The 19,358-nt window shown below is 43.9% G+C and overlaps 1 protein-coding gene across 3 annotated transcripts in view; it reads left to right on the plus strand.

The window, feature by feature from the left end:
* The window catches only part of RAD52 (RAD52 homolog, DNA repair protein), a 55,796-nt gene that overhangs the window by 34,462 nt on the left and 1,976 nt on the right, over positions 1-19,358 (plus strand). For all 3 annotated transcript variants that reach the window (XM_005865925.2, XM_005865926.2, XM_005865927.2), the window contains exons 8-10: positions 17,053-17,249; positions 17,417-17,562; positions 18,651-18,734. In XM_005865925.2, the coding sequence (XP_005865987.1) occupies positions 17,053-17,249; positions 17,417-17,562; positions 18,651-18,734 (427 nt within the window). The remainder of the gene's footprint in view (positions 1-17,052; positions 17,250-17,416; positions 17,563-18,650; positions 18,735-19,358) is intronic.

Genomic DNA, 19,358 nt, shown 5'->3' on the forward strand with positions numbered 1-19,358 from the left:
TTGGGCGGGGCGGGTCCCACGGGATCAACAGGGTGGAGGAGGGAGCAGTTATGGCTGCTCTCAGTCCGTCCCCAGGGGCTCTGCCTCTCTGTCCCAGCAACGGCTGCAAACCTCAGAGGGACCGTAGCCAGACAGTCTTGCTTCTCCCGTTTGAGTCTGGGTCCCTAGAGACTCGCTGGAGCTCAGAGTCTGAGGCTCCCTCCGGATTGAAACAGACAACCGCGCCCTCAGCCACCAGCCCCTGCCGTGCGCACTCCGCACCTTAGTATTTTACTTCAGCACTGCGCCTCCTCTGATTCTCGGTTCCTCCTAGTTGTAGAACTTCCACTCAGCCAGCCTTCCTGTGGTTCTGGATGATGTCCGTTCCGTCTTTTAGTTGTATTTTTGAAGTGGTTGTTCGAGGCAGCAAACTCCGGCGTTAACCTATGCCGCCATCTTGGTTTTTCAAGAGAAGCATTTTAATGTGAGCCTAGCTCACATTAAATGTGTGTGTGTGTGTGTGGGGGGGGTCCCTCAGCCCGGCCTGCGCCCATTTGCAGTCCAGGACCCTTTGGAGGATGTCCACCTGTCGACTTAGGCCCACTCCCTGGGGGATCAGGCCTAACCTTGCAGTCAGACATTCTTCTGGCAGCCAGGGAGCCCTCGGGGGATGTCCGACTAAAGGCTTAGGCCCCCAAGGGAGCTGCGATGAGGAAGCTGGGGTGACAGAGGAGCCTCGCTGTCCCGCCCCGCCGCCCTGGGTTGGGTCGCACACGGGATGCCCGGATGGAGGCTGGGAGGGCTGGCCTATCGCTGCTGCACCGCCCGGCTGCCCCGGGTCACAGATAGCAGGCCCAGATGGCGGCAGGGCAGGTGGGATGGTGCTGTCCCACCCCACCGCCCCTGGTCGCAAATAGCAGGCCCAGATGGCAGCGGGGCAGGCGGGATGGCGCTGTCCCGCCCTGCCTGCAGTATGCAAATTAGCCAATGGGAGGGGTAGCGAAGGTATGGTCAATTACCCTGTTTGTCTATTATTAGATAGGATGTACCACATCTTCGTTATCCAACTGTCTATCAGTGGTCATTTAGGCACTCCATATCTTGGCTATATAAATAACTAGAGGCCTGGTGCATGAAATTCATACAGGGGCGGGTGTCCCTCAGCCCGGCCTGCCCCCTCTCACAGTCCGGGAGCCCTCAGGGGCGGGAGGCGACCCGGCAATCAGGGGAATGCCACCATCCCCCCTCTGCTGCTGCCACTGCCGGCAACACAAGCCTTGGTCGGCCCTGGTTACCTGAACCTTGAGTGGCCCTGGGCAGCTGGGCAGCTGCCATCTGAGGCTTGCCTGCACCTCGGGCTAGCCCTGGGGGCTGGGGGGCTGAAGGGACTGGGGGACTCCAGAGGCAGGCATGCCTGCCCCCCTGGCAGGACTGAGGGGACTGCGTGCTGCCATCTTGTGGCCGTGGGCACCGCCATCTTTGAGAGCGTGTCAGTCAATTAGCATATTCCCTCCTTATTAGCTATGGGTACCGTCATCTTTGAGGGCGTGGCAGTCAATTAGCACATTCCCTCCTTATTGGCTGTGGGCACTGCCATCTTTGAGGGTGGGGCAGTCAATTAGTATATCCCCTCATTGGCTGTGGGCGCCGCCATCTTTGCAATGGTGTGAGGGTCAAGTAGCATATTTCCTCTTTATTAGATAGGATGATGCAGTGCACATAGGGATACATTAATATATTTTTGAAGTAGTGTTTTTGGATTTCTTCTGGGTAAATATCTAGAAGTGAGATTTCTGGGTCATGTAGTTCTATTTTTAATTTTTTAAAAAGCTTCTATAAATTTTCCATATGAGTGCACCAATTTGCCATCCCACTAGAAGTGCACAAGGGTTCTCTTTTCTGTATATCATTGCCAGCACTTGTTTATTGATTTATTGATGTTACCCATTCTGATAGGTGTGAGGTAATGTTTCATTGTGGTTTTAATTTTCAGTTCTCTGATGATTGATGGTTGAACATCTTTTTGTATATATAGTCCCCATCTGTATTTCCTCTTTGGAAAATGTCTATTCAATTCCTCTGCCCATTTAAAAAAATGTTTTTATTGATTATAGAGAAAGAGGAGAGGAGAAACATCAATTTTGTTTGTCTTTTCAAAGAACCATCTCTTGGTTTCATTGATCTTTTTGTATTGTTTTCTTAGATTCTATTTCATTTATTTCCTCTCTGATCTTTATTATTTCCTTCCTTCTCAACTGGGGCTTTGTTCTTTTTCTAGTTCCTTTAGGTGTGAGGTTAGATTATTTATTTCAGATTTTTGTAGCTTCTTAAGGTAAGCTTGTATTGCTATAAATTTCCCTCTTAGAATTGCTTTGTGTTGTATTTTCATTTTCATTTGTCTTAGGTATCTTTTGATGACTGTCTTGGTCTCACTGCCAACCCATTCATTATTTAGTAGCATGTTATTTAGCCTCCAGGTGTTTGTATTTTTCACTTTTCTTCTTGTAATGACTTCTAGTTTCATACAATTGTGATAGAAGATGCTTGATATGATTTCAGTCCTCTTAGATTTATTGAAACCTGTTTTGTGGCCTAATAATATGGTCTATCCTGGAAAGTGTATCGTGTGCTTGAAAAGAATGTACATTCTGCTGCTTTGGGGTGAAATGTTCTAAAAATATCAATTAAATCTACCTGGTCTAATGTGTCATTTAAAGCCACTGTTTCCTTGTTGATTTTCTGTCTGGATGATCTATCTCAGTGGTTTTCAACCTTCTGGCCCTTTAAATACAGTTCCTCATGTTGTGACCCAACCATAAAATTATTTTCGTTGCTACTTCATAACGGTAATGTTGCTACTGTTATGAATCGTAATGTAAATATCTGATATGCAGAATGGTGTTAGGCGACCCCTGTGAAAGGGTCATTCGACCGCCAAAGGGGTCGCGACTCACAAGTTGAGAACCGCTGATCTATCTATTGATGTTACTGGGGTGTTAAATTCCCATGTTGTGACTGTTTTACTGTCATTCTCTCCCTTTATGTTTGTCAGTATTTGCTTTATATTTTAAGTACTCCAGTGTTGGGTGTGTAAATGTTTCCAAGGGTTATATTCTTCTGTTGGATTGATCCCTTTATCATTATATACTATTCTTTGTTTCTTGTTAGAGTCTTTGTTTTAAGTCTGTATTATTACTTTTTTTTTTTTTTTTTTTGTTTTCCTTTTGGGGATTTCATTTGCATGAAATACCTTTTTTCATTCCTGTACTTTAGGTCTGTGTGTCTTTCGATCTGAAGTGAGTCTCTTGTAGAAAGCATATGTAATGGTCTTGTATTCTTCTTCTTTTTTAAATTCTTACCCAAGGATATTTTTTAGAGAGAAAGTGGAAGGGAGGGGGAGAGACAGACAGAGAGAAACATTGATGTGAGAAAGATACATTGATTGGTTGCCTCTGCACTTACCCCAACTGGGCCAGGGATGAAGCCTGCAACCCTGGTATGCATCCTTGACCATAATCGAACCCAGGACCATTCAGTCCATGGACTGATGCTTTATCCACTGAGCCAAACCAGCTAGGGCCAGTAAGGACATCTTAACAATATTAAGTCTTCTAGCTCATGAACATGGATGTCTTTCCATTTATTTGTGTCTTTAATTTCTTTCAGCAGTGTTTTGTAGTTTTCAGTATAGAAGTGTTTCATCTTCTTGGTTAGGTTTATTCCTAAGTTATTTTAATCTTTTTGATGCTATTGTAAATGGAATTGTTTTCTTTTCGGATTGTCTATTACTAGTGTATTTAGAGATACAACTGATTTTTGTGTGTTGATTATGTTTCCTGCAACTTTGCTGAATTTAGTTCTAAGTTTGTTTAGTTTTTTGATGTGGAGTGTAGGGTTTTCTACATATAAGATTATGTCATATGCAAGCAGAGATAATTTTTCTTCTTCTTTTTCAATCTGGATTCCTTTTATTTCTTTTTGTTGACTAATTGCTCTGGAAGGGCTTCTATTCAATAATGTTGACTAGAAGTAGGAAGAGTGGGCATTGTTGCCTTCTTTCTGATCTTATGGGAAAAGTTTTTGATCTTTCAGCCTTGTGTATGATAATAGCTCTAGGCTTTTCATATATGACCATTATGTTGAAGTAGTTTCTTTCTATTCTTGGTATGTTGAATGTTTTTACCATTGAAAAGGTATTGAATATTGTCAAATGCTTTTTCTGCATTGAACATGTGGTTTTGTTCTTCCTTCTATTAATATGGTGTATTACATTGATTTGTGAATGTTGAACCATCCTTGCCTTCCAAGAATTAATCCCACTTGGTCCTGATGTATAATCCTTTTAATGTGTTGTTAGCCCTCGCCAGTGTGGCTCGGTTAGAGCATTGTCTTATACACCAAAAGGTGTTGGGTTGTATTCCTGGTCAGAGCACTTACCCAGGTTATGGGTTAGATTCCTGGTTGGGGTGCATACAGGAGGTAACTGATCTATGTTTCTCTCATTGATGCTTCTCTCTCTCTCTTTCTCTTTCTCTTCTTCTCTCTCTCTAAAAAAAAAAAGAGAAATGTGCTGTTGAATTCAGTGTGCTAGTATATTGTTGAAGATTTTTCCATCAATATTTATCAGGAATATTGGTCTATGGTTTTTCCTTATACAGTAGTCCCCTTTTTCCGTGGAGGATACATTCCAAGATCCCAAATAAATGCCTGAAACTATGGATGGTTCCAAACCCTATACATATTTTCTCTTATGCATACATACCTATGATAAAGTTAAATGTATAAATTAGGCATAGTAAGAGATTAACAATCCTATATAATAAGACCCTAATATGCAAATCGAGCGAAGGGTGGAATGACCTGTGGAATGACCAGTCGCTATGATGCGCACTGACCACCAGGGGGCAGATGCTCAACGCAGCAGCTGTCTCCTGGTGGTCAGTGAGCTCCCACAGGGGGAGCGCTGCTCAGTCAGAAGCCGGGCACACAGCTGGTGAGCTGAGCCCGGGGGAGGGGGCGTCGGGCCTAAGCTGGCAGGCAGATATCCCCCAATGGGTCCTGGACTGCGAGAGGGTGCAGGCTGGGCTGAAGAGACCCCCCCGCCCCAGTGCACTAATTTTGTGCACTGGGCCTCTAGTACCTAATAATTAAATATCTGATTATACTGTATTCACCTTCTTCTTGTGACAATATGAGATGATAAAATGCCTTATTAGTCCAAGTTGAGAAATTTTACCTTTTTACTTCATGGAAGCACTTTTCGGCTTCTCTTCGGCATATCCAAATTGCCAGCATCACTACTCTTCCACTTTGGGGCATTAAGTAAAAACCAGTGTTACTTGAATATAGTCACTGTGCTACCACAACAGTTGATCTGATAACTGAGTTGGCTACTAAGTGACTAATGGGTGAGTAGCCTATAATAGCTGGACAAAGAGATGATTCAGGTTCCAGTTGGGATGGAGTGGGACAATTTGAGATTTCATCATACTACTCAGAATGGTATGCAATTTAAAATGTATGAATTGTTTTTTCTGGAAGTTTTCATTCAAATTTTTTCTGCAATTGACTGTGGACAGCTGAAACTAGAAAGTGAAACTGCAGATGGGATGAATAGTGTAGTGTTTTTTGTTTGTTTTTTAATGTTGTTGCCTGGCTTTGATATCAGAGTAATGCTGCCCTCGCAGTGTGAGATTGGAAGTGTTCCTTCCTCTTCAGTTTTTTTGGGAGTTTGTGGAGGATTTGTGTTAATAATTCTTAAAATGTTTGGCAGAATTCTCCAGTGAAGCCATCTAATCCTGGGCTCTTTTTGTTGGTAGGTTTTTTACTAATGAATTCATCTCTTTACTAGTTTCTGGTCTATTCACATTTTCTATTTCTTCATGATTCAGTCTTGCTAGGTTGTGTGCTTCTAGGAATTTATCTCTTTCTTTTAGATTATCTAATTTGTTGCTGTACAATTGTCCATAGTATTCTCATATATGTTTTCATATTTCTACTAGAGGCCCGAGTGCACGAAATTTGTGCACAGAGCAGGGGGTTCCCTTAGCCCAGCCTGCACCCACTCCAATCGGGGACCCCTTAGGGGATGTCCGACTGCCGGAGATCGGGCCTAAATTGGCGGTCAGACACCCCTCTCACAATCTGGGACCGCTGGCTCCTAACCACTCACCTGTCTGATTGCCCCTAACCCCCCTGCCTGCCTGCCTGATTGCCCCTAACCTCTCTGCCTGCTTGTCTGATCACCCCTAACTGCCCTCCCTTGCCAGCCTGATCTTGCCCCCAACTGCCATCCCCTGCCAGCCTGATCTTGCCCCCAACAGCTCTCCCCTGCCAGCCTGATCTTGCCCCTAACTGCTCTCCCCTGCCGGCCTGATCACCCCTAACTGCCTCTGCCTGCCTGATCACCCCTAACTGCCCTCTCCTGCTGGCCTGATCTCGCCCCCAACTGCCCTCTGCCAGCCATTTTGGTTCTGATTGGTCATTTTCAATGCCAGTCAGCGTCTCTGGGCCTATCAATGGGGCCTCATCAGAAAGGCGGGGCTGATCAGCAGCCCCGGTGGAAGCCTGGAGAGAAATGGAGGCTCGGCTGTTGGCCAGGCTGGGAGAGAAAGAGAGGCAAGTTCTGATCAACGGCTGCCACAGAGGCTACGGATCAGACCCTGCCTCTCTTTCTGCAGTCCTCTCTCCGGGCCTGATCTGCAGCCCCCTAGGCAGTCAGTGCTGGGTTGGGGCACCTGCAGTGGTCCCAGTCAGTGCTGGGTCGCCACGGCAACCCAGCACTGACTTCTGGTCTGGTCAAGCCATCTGTCGTTATGACCCTGGCTCTTTATTATATAGATGGTTTCAGTTGTATTTTATTTCATTTCTGATTTTAATTAAATAATTTTTTCTTAGATAAACTAGCTAAGGGCTTTTCAATTTTGTTACTCTTTTCACAATAACTCTTAATTTTGTTGATTTTTTTTCTATTATCTTACTGTTCTCTACTTCATGTGTCTCTGCTCTAAGCTGTATTTATTTCCTTTCTTCTGCTAGCTTATAAACTTCCCTGTTAGCATTGCTTTTGCTGTATACCATAAGATTTGGTAAGTTGTGTTTTCATTTTCATTTTCTCAAGATAATTTCTAATTTCCCTTGTGACTTATTCTTTGATCAATTGTTCTTTTAAGAGTGTGCTATTTTATTTCCACATATTTGTGGATTTTCCATTTTCCTTCTGCTATTGATTTCTAGTTCATTTCATTGTGATCGGTAAAGATACTTTGTATCATTTCTGTCTTCTTCAATTTAAGACTTGTTTTATAGCCTAACATGTGGTTTATCCTGAAGAATGTTCTGTGTATACTTGGGAAATACAGGGTGTCCCCCCAAAAATGTATACACACCCTTTGAATAATTATAAAGGCAGTATTTATTAAAATATATTTTATTTTCAAAATTAAGCTATCAACTGTTAAAGTGTGTATACATTTTTTGGGGACACCCTGTACATATCTTATTGTTGGATGGAGTAGTCTATATATGTCTATTAGGTCCAATTTGCTCTTACAGCATTCAAATTCTCTATTGCCTTATTGATCTTATGTCTGATTGTTGTATCCATTATTGAAAGTTAGGGTATCAGAGTCTCCTGTTATTGTGTTGCTATGTATTTCTTTTTTACAATCTGTCAAAATTTGCTTTATAAATTTAGGAGCTCTGCTATCTAGTATATGAATACTTATAATTGTTATATCTTCTTAGTGAATTGATCCTTTTATCATTATATTATGTCCTTTGTCTCTTATAACAGTTTTTGACTTAAGTCTATTTATGTCTGATATTAGTATAGTCCCCCTGCTCCCTTTTGGTTTCCATTTACATGGATATCTTTTTATATCCTTTCTCCTTAGTCCTATTTGTGTTCTTAGATATAAAGTGAGTCTCTTGGAGATAGCATATAGTTGTATCTTGTTTTTTTGTATTTATCCATTCAGCCACTTTTTTTTTTAATTAGAGAAGTTAATCCATTTACATTTTAAGTTTTATTGATAGGGAAGGACTTATTGTCATTTGGTTAATTGTGTTCTGTATGTCTTGTTGCTTTTTTGTCCCTCCTTCCTTCTCTTATTATCTTCCTTTGTGTCTTGAATATTTTTGGTAGTGACATTAGATTTCCTCTTGTTTATATGTGTATATTCTACAGATATTTTCTTTGTGTTACTATTGTAATTATGTAAAAAATCTTAAAGTTATAGCATTTTATTTTATATATTTTATATCCACTAACATAGATTTATAGTTATAAAAGTTTTAATGGTTTTAAAATTATATTTTATATTCATTATATATTTTAATGTTTTTCCTATAAATTCTGTTCACCAAAATTAAAATAATACGGTTTTGCCCATGTATTTACCTTTACTGGAGAAATTTTATATTATATGCTTCATGTTGCTGTCTAGTAGTATCCTTTTGTTTCAATTTGAAGGAATCCAATTAGTATTTTTTTTTCTTTTTTTTGTGAATCCTCACTCGAGTATATTTTTCCATTGATTTTTAGAGAGTGTGGAAGGGAGAGACATTGAGAGAGTGAAAGGGAGAGACAAAGAGAGAGAGAGAAAAACATCAATGTGAGAGACACATCGATTGGTTGCCTCTAGCATGTTCCCCAACTGGGGCCAGGGATCGAGCCTGCAATCGAGGTACGTGCCCTTGACCATAATTGAACCCGTGACCCTTCAGTTGTTGGCTGACGCTCCAATCACTGAGCCAAACCAGCTGGGGTATTATTTTTAAGTAGAGGCCGGGTGCATGAAACTCATGCACGACAGTGGGGGGAGGGGGTCCCTCAGCCTGGCCTGCACCCTCTCCAATCCGGGACCCCTTGGGGGATGTCCGACTGCACTTTTAACAGATGACAGCTCCATTGTTGTTTCTTTCTTTTCATACTTAAAACCATTGGAATTAGTAGGTATTCAAAGTGTGTATACATTTTGGGGGGACACCCTGTATATCTCTAGTCAGCGGTGAAAGGAACCAATGGCGGGTTTGGAACCCCCAGACAGGGAACCTCGCATCTCCCCACTCCACTTTCCACCTTCGTGGGCAGTGGGAGAATCAATGTTTTCTCTCATTAACTCGGAAAAGCACGTCATGTCACCCGCTGCCCGGCAGGAGCGCGCTAGGCCCCGAGCGAGTGAGACTTAGTCAGGGCGGCCTTCACTCATGGGTGCCGGCACCCCCAGTGCACATTCCTCCTCTGCAGTCACCCCGACTCTCCTACTGTTTCACTGAGAGGATGGGCCTCCTTGCCTCCTCTGGGTTCCCGACTTCAAATGCTGACCAAAGGCACCTCAGCGAGGGCCGCCCCATGCCCACCAGGTGTGTCTGTCCACACCTGCTCCCGCCTCAGCACATGCATTAGCCCCATGGAGGCGATCTCGTCGCCGCACTGGCCTCCACGGGAACGGGGTGTCACCACTCCGCCCTCTCACTGTCATATCACAGGCGCCCATCCTGAGCACGCAGACACGCTCCAAAGGACGTGAGCACGCTGGAGGGGACGTGCGAGGGGACGTGCGCATGGAGGGGATGTGCACACATCGTGTGGGGGATGTAGGCACTCCAGGGTTGACGGAAGTGCGGTGGAGGGGCGGGGGGAACATGCGCGCGCCGCAGTTCGGGACTGTTGCGGGTGCACGTGGGTGACAGCGCGCTGTGGGACATTCACACGCAAGGGAAGGGGGGAGGGGAGAGGATGCGTGCACTGGAGGCCTGCTCCTGCGCAGATCTGCAAACCCGCGTGGCTTGGCCAGGAGGACATCCATCTGGCCCGCCATGGTGGCTGTCCTTTCCATCCGCACCTTCTGGGCCAGGAGGCTGCACCGCAGTCAGCCAGCAGCGAGGGTGAGGGTGAGAGCGAAGGCGGCTGGCTGAGAGTGCTTCACAGACAACCAGCACACCATCAGTCGCAGGGGCTGCCGCCACCGCAGCCGCCTCGTCACGGGGCCCTGTGCTACCTCTGTCACTGGGGTCCTTCCAGGCCCTTGGCACACAGGGAGCCGGGCTGACCACCACAATGCCTGGCACGCTCCGAGGGCGGGATCTTCCCACAGGCCTTGCAGGAAACAGCTCAGGGAGGGCGCCTCAGGGTCGGTGGGACTGACGGAAGTCGGGGTGTGGCATGGAGGTAGTGCCTGTGCTTCTCTTAACTTCACAATGTGTTTTATACCACAGCATGTGGCGGTGGCTGTGAGCGGTGCAGGCGGAGCCTGCAGGCCAACCTGAAGCAGCGCCTGCGTGCCATCAGGAGCACTCACAGCCACTGCCATGTGGGGAGTACAGGCCTCCCTCCGCGGGGTCCACCTCTTCCGCCCACCTAAGCCTGCTGCGCCCGCAGCCTGCTGTTCCATAGTCCATCTGGTCGTTTTGGTCATGAGGGCCCCGGGCTTTTTATATATTAGGATTTTTTGAGGAACCTCCATACTCTTTTTCTATTAGCTGAACCAATTTACTTTCCCACTAATGGTGTACAAGAACAAGGGTTTCCCTTTGTCCACATCCTTATGAACAGTTGTTATCTCTTGTCTTTTTGATAATAGCCATTTTAAAACATTTTGTTTTTAAAACAGATTTTTTTATTGGTTTCAGAGAAAGGAAGGGAGAGAGAGAGATAGAAACATCAATGATGAGAAAGAATCATTGATTGGCTGTCTCCTGCATACCCCCTACTGGGGATCGAGCCCACAATCCAGGCATGTGCCCTGACAGGGAATCGAACCATCACCTGATTCATAGGTAGATGCACAACCACTGAGCCACACTGGTTGGGCTTGATAATACCATTTTTAACAGTGTGAGGTGATGATATCTCATTGTGGTTTTGTATTTTCCTGATGATTAGTCATGTTGAGCACCTTCTTATGTACCTATTGGCCACCTGTTTGTCTTCTTTGGAAGAATATCTGCTCATATCGTCTGTCATTTTTTTCATCATATTGTTTGTTCTTTTGCTTTGCATTATATGAGTTCTTTATGATTTTTTGGATATTAACCCCTTGTCAGGTATATCATTTGCAAACATTTTCTCCCATTTGGTAGGTTGTGTTTTCATTTTGTTGATGATTTCCTTTGCTGTGCAGAAGCTTTTTAGTTTTATATAGTACTCCTTGTTTTTTTTTTAAAATATATTTTATTGATTTTTTACAGAGAGGAAGGGAGAGAGATAGAGAGTTAGAAACATCGATGAGAGAGAAACATCGATCAGCTGCCTCCTGCACATCTCCCACTGGGGATGTGCCCGCAACCCAGGTACATGCCCCTGACCGGAATCGAACCTGGGACCCTTGAGTCCGTAGGCCGATGCTCTATCCACTGAGCCAAACCGGTTTCGGCTAGTACTACTTGTTTATTTTTTCTCTTTTTGTAAATTACCTTTACTTTTGTTGTCAAATTTAAATAGTCATTACCAAGACTAATGGTAAACAGTTTATTGCCTATTTTTTTTTCTAGGAATGTTATGGTTTCAGGTCTTATATTCAAGTCTGTATTTTATTTTGAGTTAATTTTTGTGTATGCTGTTACTACTGGTCCAGTTTTATTCTGTTACATGTTGCTGTCCAGTTTTCCTAACACCATAAATAATTTCTCTGCCCCATTCTTTCTCTTCTTCTGAGACTCTTTAAATATATTGTGTGATAGTGTCCTATCAGTCCCTTATCTCTCCTCACTTCTCTTAATTTCTTTCTTCTTTTTGCTTCTCTGCTTAGATTATTTAAAATGACCTGTCTTCAGATTGAGATTAGGGTAATGCTGGCTTCATAGAAAGAGCTTGAAGTGTGCCTTCCTCTTGATTTTTTTGAAATCGTCTGAGGAGGATAGGTTTTAGTTCTTCTTTGAATGTTTGGTAATACTCCTCTCTGAAACCGTCAGAACCAAGGCTTTTGTTTGCTGGAAATTTTTTTGATCACTGCTTCAATTTCATCTGTAGTTATCAGCCTATTTAGGTTTTTTGATTCTTGCTGATTGAGTTTTGGAAGATTGTATTTTTCTAGGAATATGTCTATTTCGTCTAGATTGTCTAGTTTGTTGGAGTAGAGTTGTTTGTAGTATTTTTTTTACAATCCATAGTATTTTCTGTGGGGTCAGTTGTTACTTTAGCTATTTCATTTCTGATTTTGTTTATTTGGGTCTTCTCTGTTTCTTGGTGAGCCTGGTGAGAGGTTCATCAATCTTGTTTATATTTTCAAAGAACAAGCTCTTGATTTTATTGATCTTTTGTATTGCCTTTTGGTCTCTATGTCATTTATTTCTGCTCTGATCTTTATTATTTCCTTCCTTCTGCTTACTCTGGGCTTTTTTTGTTGCTCTTTTTCTAATTCTTGAAGTTGTAGGATTAGATAATTTATTACCATTTTTTCTTGTTTTTTTGAGGTAGGCCTGTAGAGCTATGAACTTCCCTCTCAGGACTGCTTTCACTGTGCCCCATAGATTTTGCATTGGTGTGTTTTCATTGTCATTTGTTTCCAGGATGCTTTTTATTTCTCTTTGATCTCTTTGGTAACCCAATCATTGTCTAATAGCATGCAGTTTAGCCTCCAAGTGTTTGATTTTTTTTTTTTTACTGTTTTTGTAGTTGATTTCTAATTTTATGCCATTGTGATCTGAGAAGATGCTTGATATGATTTCTATCTTCTTGAATTTGAAGAGACTTAGCCTATGTCCTAATATGTGGTCTATTTTTGAAAATGTCCCATGTGCACTTGAGAAGAATGTATATTCCATTGCTTTCAGGTGAAATGTTCTAAAGATGTTAATTAGTTCCATCTGATTTAGGGAGTCATTTAGGATTGCTGTTTCTTTGTTGATTTTTTTCAAGACTATTTATCCAGTGACGTCAATGGGATATTATAGTCCCCTACTATGACTGTATTGCTGTCGATCTCTCCCTTGATGTCTTCTAGAAGTGTTTTTATGTATTTGGGTGCTCATGTATAGGGTGCATATATGTTTACCAGAGTTATATCCTCTTGTTGTATTGATCCCTTTAGTTTTATGAAGTGGCCTATCTCTTGTTATGCCCTTCACTTTGAGGTCTATTTTGTCAGATATAAATATTGCTACCCAAGCTTTTTTTTTTCATTTTTATTTGCCTGAATTTTTTCCCCATCCCTGCACTTTCAGTTTGTGTGTCGTTTGTTCTGAGGTGGGTTTCTTGTAGACAGTATATATATGGATCATGTTTTCTTATCCATTCAGCTACCCTATGTCTTTTGATTGGAGCTTTTAATCCATTTATGTTTAAAATTATTATTGACTAGATGCCCAGTGCATGAAATTCATGCACGGGGGAGGAGGGGCTCCCCAGCCTGGCCTGTGCCCTCTCACAGTGTGGGAGAGGACCCACCTCCGTACCGCATGGAGCCGCGGGACCCCCGGCCTCACCGTGTGGAGCCATGGGACCCACCTCCGCACTGTGCACGCAGTGTCAAGCTCTCGCCCACCCGTGTACGCACGCAGCCCTGCCCACCCGTGCACGCTGGTGCACACGCAACCTCCTGGTGATTGCTTGTTAGTGTGAGGGCATCATGGTGTGTGGGTGTCTCAACCACATAGGCTTTCATTAATAGGATAGGTTTATTGCCATTTTTATTCTTTATGCCTGTGTTCCTTCTTCCTTTTCTCTTTCTTCTTTTTACAAAAGTCCCTTTAACATTTCTTGCATTGCTGGCTTGGTGATAATAAACTCCTTCAGCCTTTTTTGTCTACGAAGCTCCTGATTTCACCTTCAAGTTTGATTGATAGCCTTGCTGGATAGAGTATTCTTGGATTCAATCCCTTGCTTTGCATCACTTTGTATACTCTTTTTTATTCCTTTCTGGCCTGATGTGTTTCTGATGAGAAATCATTTGATAGTCTAATGGGAGATCCCTTGTAGGTAACTTTCTGTCTGTCTCTTACAGCCCTTAAGATTCTTTCTTTGTCATTAATGTTTGCTATTGTAATTACATGTCTTGGTGTGGGCCTTTTTGGGTTCATCTTGTTTGGGACTCCGCTTGTGTGAATTTTTTCCCCCCCAAGTCAGTGGAATTTTCTGTCATTATTTCTTCAAATAGGCTTTCTATTTCTTGCTCAACTTCGTCTCCTTCATTTCATGTTGTCCCAAAGCTCCCTCAGGCTCTCCTCCTGCTTTTTAATTTTTTTTCCAATTGCTGTTCAGATTGGGTGTGTTTTCCACCCTGTCTTCTAACTCACTGATTTGATCCTGCGCTTCTTCTAGTCTACTGTTGAAACGTTCCATTGTGTTTTTTATTGCAGCTATATCATTTTCCATTTCCTCTTGATTCTTACATAAGTTGATTTTCTCTTCCAACCAGTTTAGGAACCTCTTGACCCTGCCTCTGAATTCTTTCTCTGACCTATTGCTTGCCTCCATTTCATTTAGTTAAGTGGTTCTCAACCTTCCTAATGCCGCTACCCTTTAATACAGTTCCTCATGTTTTGGTGACCCCCAACCATAAAATTATTTTTGTTGCTACTTCATAACTGTAATTTTGCTACTGTTATGAATCGTAATGTAAATATCTGATATGCAGGATGTATTTTCATTGTTACAAATTGAACATAATTAAAGTATAGTGATTAATCGCAAAAACAATATGTAATTATATATGTGTTTTCCGATGGTCTTAGGCGACCCCTGTGAAAGGGTCGTTTGACCCCCCAAAGGGGTCGCGACCCACAGGTTGAGAACCTCTGACTTAGTTCCTTTTCTGACAATTTCTCTTTTTCTTTCCTTGGGGCATTGTTTCTTTGTTTCCCTGTTTTTGCTGTCTGTTTCTGGTCCTGGGCACCCTGCTTGGGGTTTGAGAGGTTGAAGACCCTATCAGGCCAATGGTCTGGAAATTGTCAGCCCAGAGGCTGGGTCTGCCTTGAGTCACACCCCTTTATTGTCTGTGCTCTGAGTTGCATCCCTTTCTCCCATGGATCTGGTCCCTCAGTTATCCACTTCAGATGCTCGGGGTGGCGGGAGCGCGTGCACAGTTCCTCTGGTGTGCAACTCCCTGTAAGGACCCAGTGCTCTCTGACATGCAATTCACTTTGCAGCCCCGGCACCTGTGGCAGGGTGGCACCCTAGATACCTCTGTCAGCACACTTGCCGCACAGTCCTGTGGCCCCTGGCTGGGCACACTGGATTGCTCTGGTTTGCTCCAGCAGTGCTCTCCTGTGGCTCGGAGTGGGGCATGTGCTGGGTTTCTTTGGATCATACATTCCTCACTTTCCTGTGGCCCAGAGTGAGGCATGCACTGGGGTGCTCTAGTTAGCCCCTCCCCAGTGTGGAGTGAGGGTGGTTTGCTCTGGGTCATACAGTCCTCGCTTTCCTGTGGCCCGGAGTGAGGCACGTGCTGGGTTGCTCCAGGTAGCTCCAGCAGGACTGTCCCGGGGGCCGGGGTGGAGCGGGCACAGGTTGCTTTGAGTTGCACAGTCAGAGCTCTCCTGTAGCCCTGAGTGAGGTGCATGCTTGGTTGCTCTGGGTCGCATAGTTCTCGCTTTCCTGTGGCCCGGAGTGAGGTGTGTGCTGTGTTGCTCTGGGTAGCCCCAGGGTGGAGCAGGCGCGGGTTGCTTTGGGTTGCACAGTCAGAGCTCTCCTGTGGCCCGGAGTGGGGAAAGCACTGGGTTCCTCCGGGTCGCCCTGGCAGCAGGTCCTGGGGCTTGGGTTGGAGCGGGCACTGGATGGCTCTAGATCAGACTGGCAGCATGGTTCTGGGGCCCAGCGTAGGGGTGGGGTCCAGGGTTCTCCCTGGCTTGTACTCACTGCAGGGTCTTGGAGCCAGATCCTGGGATACTGGGTCCCGGTGGGCTGGTGAGGAGGCCTGGTGCCGGAGGTCACTCCGGTGAGTGCTCACTGCAGAGTTCTGGGAGCCTGCCAGGAGGCACTGTGCCACTCACTGATGGGGTATGTGAGTGGTTCCACTTGGATTATGGCTGGAAAGTTGCATTCTCTAGGTGTCCTCTGCCCTTCCTTGTTGAAAATGGTCTCCTCAACTGTCTCTAATTTGTTAATTCCGGTGGATGTTCTCTGATTTCGTTGCTTTTCTGGCTTGGCTGCAGGAGGAGGTGTGTGACACTTCTGCCTATTCAGCTGCCATTTTTCTTCTCTTGTCTATCTGGTTTTAACTATTCTATGTGCCATGTAAATTGAATGATATGTACTTGTCCTTTTGTGACTGGCTATTTTACTTAGCATAATGTCTTCAACCCATGTTGTAGCATAAGGTCATTTCTTTTTAACCTACTCATTTACTTTCTCATGTAGATAAGAAATTTCAGTGTAATTTTCATTTTCAGGTTATCTTTATCAACTCAATCCCTCATTTTCAATTATTGTTTCAGTGTCCATATTATGAATTGGGAGAGAAGTTCTTCCAAAGTGAACGGTCTGAGTTTCTGTAGTGCTCATGTCTAGGAAGTAAAACAGTTTGCCCTGTGCTGTGAAATACACAGTTTGTTTCTCTCATTCGGTCAGATCTAGAAACCTCAACTGGGCGATTCCCTAGTTTTGGTTTTTCAAGCTTTTTCTTCCTGTTATTTGAAGGACACGTAATGGTGCCATGACATACCCAAGGCTTTTTCCGGGATGAATGTTGTGTTTGCAGGGGATAGTTCTGGCAGAAAGGGCAGAGAAGGTATAGGCTTCCACAAAGACTGTGTGATCTTTTCCATTAAAAAAAAAAAAGGGGGAGAGATAAAATGTAGACAGCACCAGACAGATTCAGTTGCCAAGGAAAGATTCAAATTAGATTTTACAGACCATTTGCCCTAAATCAAACCTAAAATAAGATTCCTTTTTATCAAAATCATTAATACTGACCAGTATAAAGTAGAAAATGAAATTGTTTACTCCTCATGTAATTAAAAGTATTACTTGAAGTGTTAGATCTTTTGTCTGAGTTTCTCAGGACCTAGAAGTCATGATGGATAGAGGATTGTCATGCTGTTTTCTAGGAATCTAGATCTTTAAGGCAGGGAAAGAAAGGAAGGGGAAGAGCAGTTGGAGGAAGTTATCTACCCTTTTTCTTCCTTCATTAGTTGCCTCTAGAAGTGGATTTAACTAAAGCAAAGAGACAAGATTTTGAACCATTTGTGGAACAAGCAAGATACAGCAGCTGCCGACAGAACATGACTCTGGGACCCACAAAACCACAGGAAGCAACCTCTCCTTGCAGACCAAGCCACTCAGATGATCCCCACATTATGATGCAGGGGGATAAGGACAGCAGATCCAGGTACAGGACCTAAGTTCCTACCTTTCTCTTCTGCCTTCTCATGCAGACTAAGTTATCTCCATTTTTATCTTCAGAGCCAGCAAGTTGGTTTGTTTGCCCCTCAGAATTGTATATTGTTTGTTCAGGTAACTCAGGAACTCACTCCCACCTTGTTGCTCCCTATGCAGAAGCCTGGCGTCCTCTGCTGCGGAGAGTGATGCCACTTTGCAGCGGAAGCTCCGGCAAAAACAGCTGCAGCAGCAGTTCCGGGAGCAAATGGAGAAACAGCAGCGAGTTCAGCTATCTGCTCCATCCATTGAAAAGAAGAATCCAGGTTTGTGAGAAGGCTGGGAGCAGAGGCCCCAGGGAGGTGTCCTCAGTGCCCCAGGGAGGTGTCCTCAGTACCCCAGGGAAGGCTTGTGGTCTGAGGACTCCGATCCTCTGCCAGCACAGTATGGTTAGTCCAAACCAGAGCTCCAGTTACACACAGGATAGATGAGACAAAAAAATTAAGAGTGAAATCCTGTGTATTTTCCCCATTTCTAAAGACACTAATCTTTCGGGGGTGGGAGGGAGATGGGGAATGGACCTTGACAAAATCCGAAACTTGAACTAGAAGTTTCTCGGTACAGAGGGTTTTTTTGCTCGTTACTTTGACTGCCTCTGCATTACAAAGCCTTTCTGAGCTGACTGAATATAAGGAAGATTTGCATTTGAAGGTAATGGGGGCTTCTGGTAATTATTTATCTGTGACCTTGTTTATTTCAGAGTTCAGATTCAGTGGGAGTAGTATATAGAAGTTATTTTTGGAGTCTTTCCCAGAGAGTAGAAACAGAAGGGCTAATCCCAGATCAATGGGATTTTTGCTTAGCTTCTCCCTAAGAATTATGAAGTTTATAGAGGACTTGCTTTCATTAATATTCCCCTCAGCGCTGAGGCTGAAATTAATCTAGAGGGGGAAAAAACATCAACTTACGGTGCTTGGATGTTCTTAATAAGAATTATTCTAGATCTTTAGCTTCCAAACCATTGTAGAGTCCCTGAGGGCGAGGGGTGGAGGAGAGTCCTCCAGGCCTTTCCCCCACCCCTATTCAGAGTCATTGATTATATTGGTTTCTCTATATTGAATCTCTACTTAAGAATATCTTGGAACAAAGTTATAGCTTTAAAAAGTAAAAACTAGGCCAGATGTCTTCTAATAACCCTTCTATTTATGTCCCTAAAGGAGAAATAAACTGTTTCTCCCTCCCCAATTGGGTAAGGGAAAGGCTGTTTTGAACCTCATATAGATCTACAGGGGGACTGGGACTCAGGGTGTTGAATTCTGCTATTGGCTGTGCTATGAACCAGTGTAACTCTAGGCTGCTTTGCACTTCTGAGGCTGCTCCCTCACACTTGAGTTCTGCGGTCTCTCCTGTGTAGCAGAGCCACCGGTGCCGCCTTTGAACCACAGCACTCCCAAAGCTGATGGTGCAGAACCAATCACCGAGAAAGACTTCCCTGCAGGTCAGTATATGCTAGAGGGATGCTAAGTATTAATCAGGAAATACCTACGAATTGCTTGTAAGTTACTGTACTGGATACCTTGGGTAGTTAGAAATGCATTTTAAAAAAGGCATAAAAGCCCTGGCCGGTTTGGCTTAGTGGTTGGAGCATCGGTCCTCTGACTGAAAGGTCGTGGGTTCGCTTCCTGGTCAATGGCACATACCACAGTTGCAGGTTCCCCAGCTCTGGTAGAGGCACATATGGGAGGCAACCAATCAATGTACCTCTCTCACATAGATGTTTCTCTCTCTCTCCTTTCCACTCTCTCTGGAAATCAATGGGGAAAATATCCTCAGGTGAGGATTAAAAAAAAAAAAAGAGGTATAAAAATCCCTTCTGCTTTATAGCCCCATGAAGTTTTAGGAGAAAGAGGACCCAGAGTGGATTGATAGCAGTTCTGACGGTAGCACAGATTTAGCTCCCTTACTGTCCTAACAGAAGTTTCAATGTACTTTTAGGAGTTGGGGAGAGAGAATCTATAAACTATCATTGGGCACTCATGATATGTGATTTCTTATGACCTGCTTTTCCAGTACTTTATGTGAGAACACTCCCTTCTTTGTTGATGCTACATTTTCCTGTGAT

Source organism: Myotis brandtii, unplaced genomic scaffold, assembly GCF_000412655.1.
Source record: "Myotis brandtii unplaced genomic scaffold, ASM41265v1 scaffold216, whole genome shotgun sequence".
NCBI lineage: Eukaryota > Metazoa > Chordata > Mammalia > Chiroptera > Vespertilionidae > Myotis > Myotis brandtii.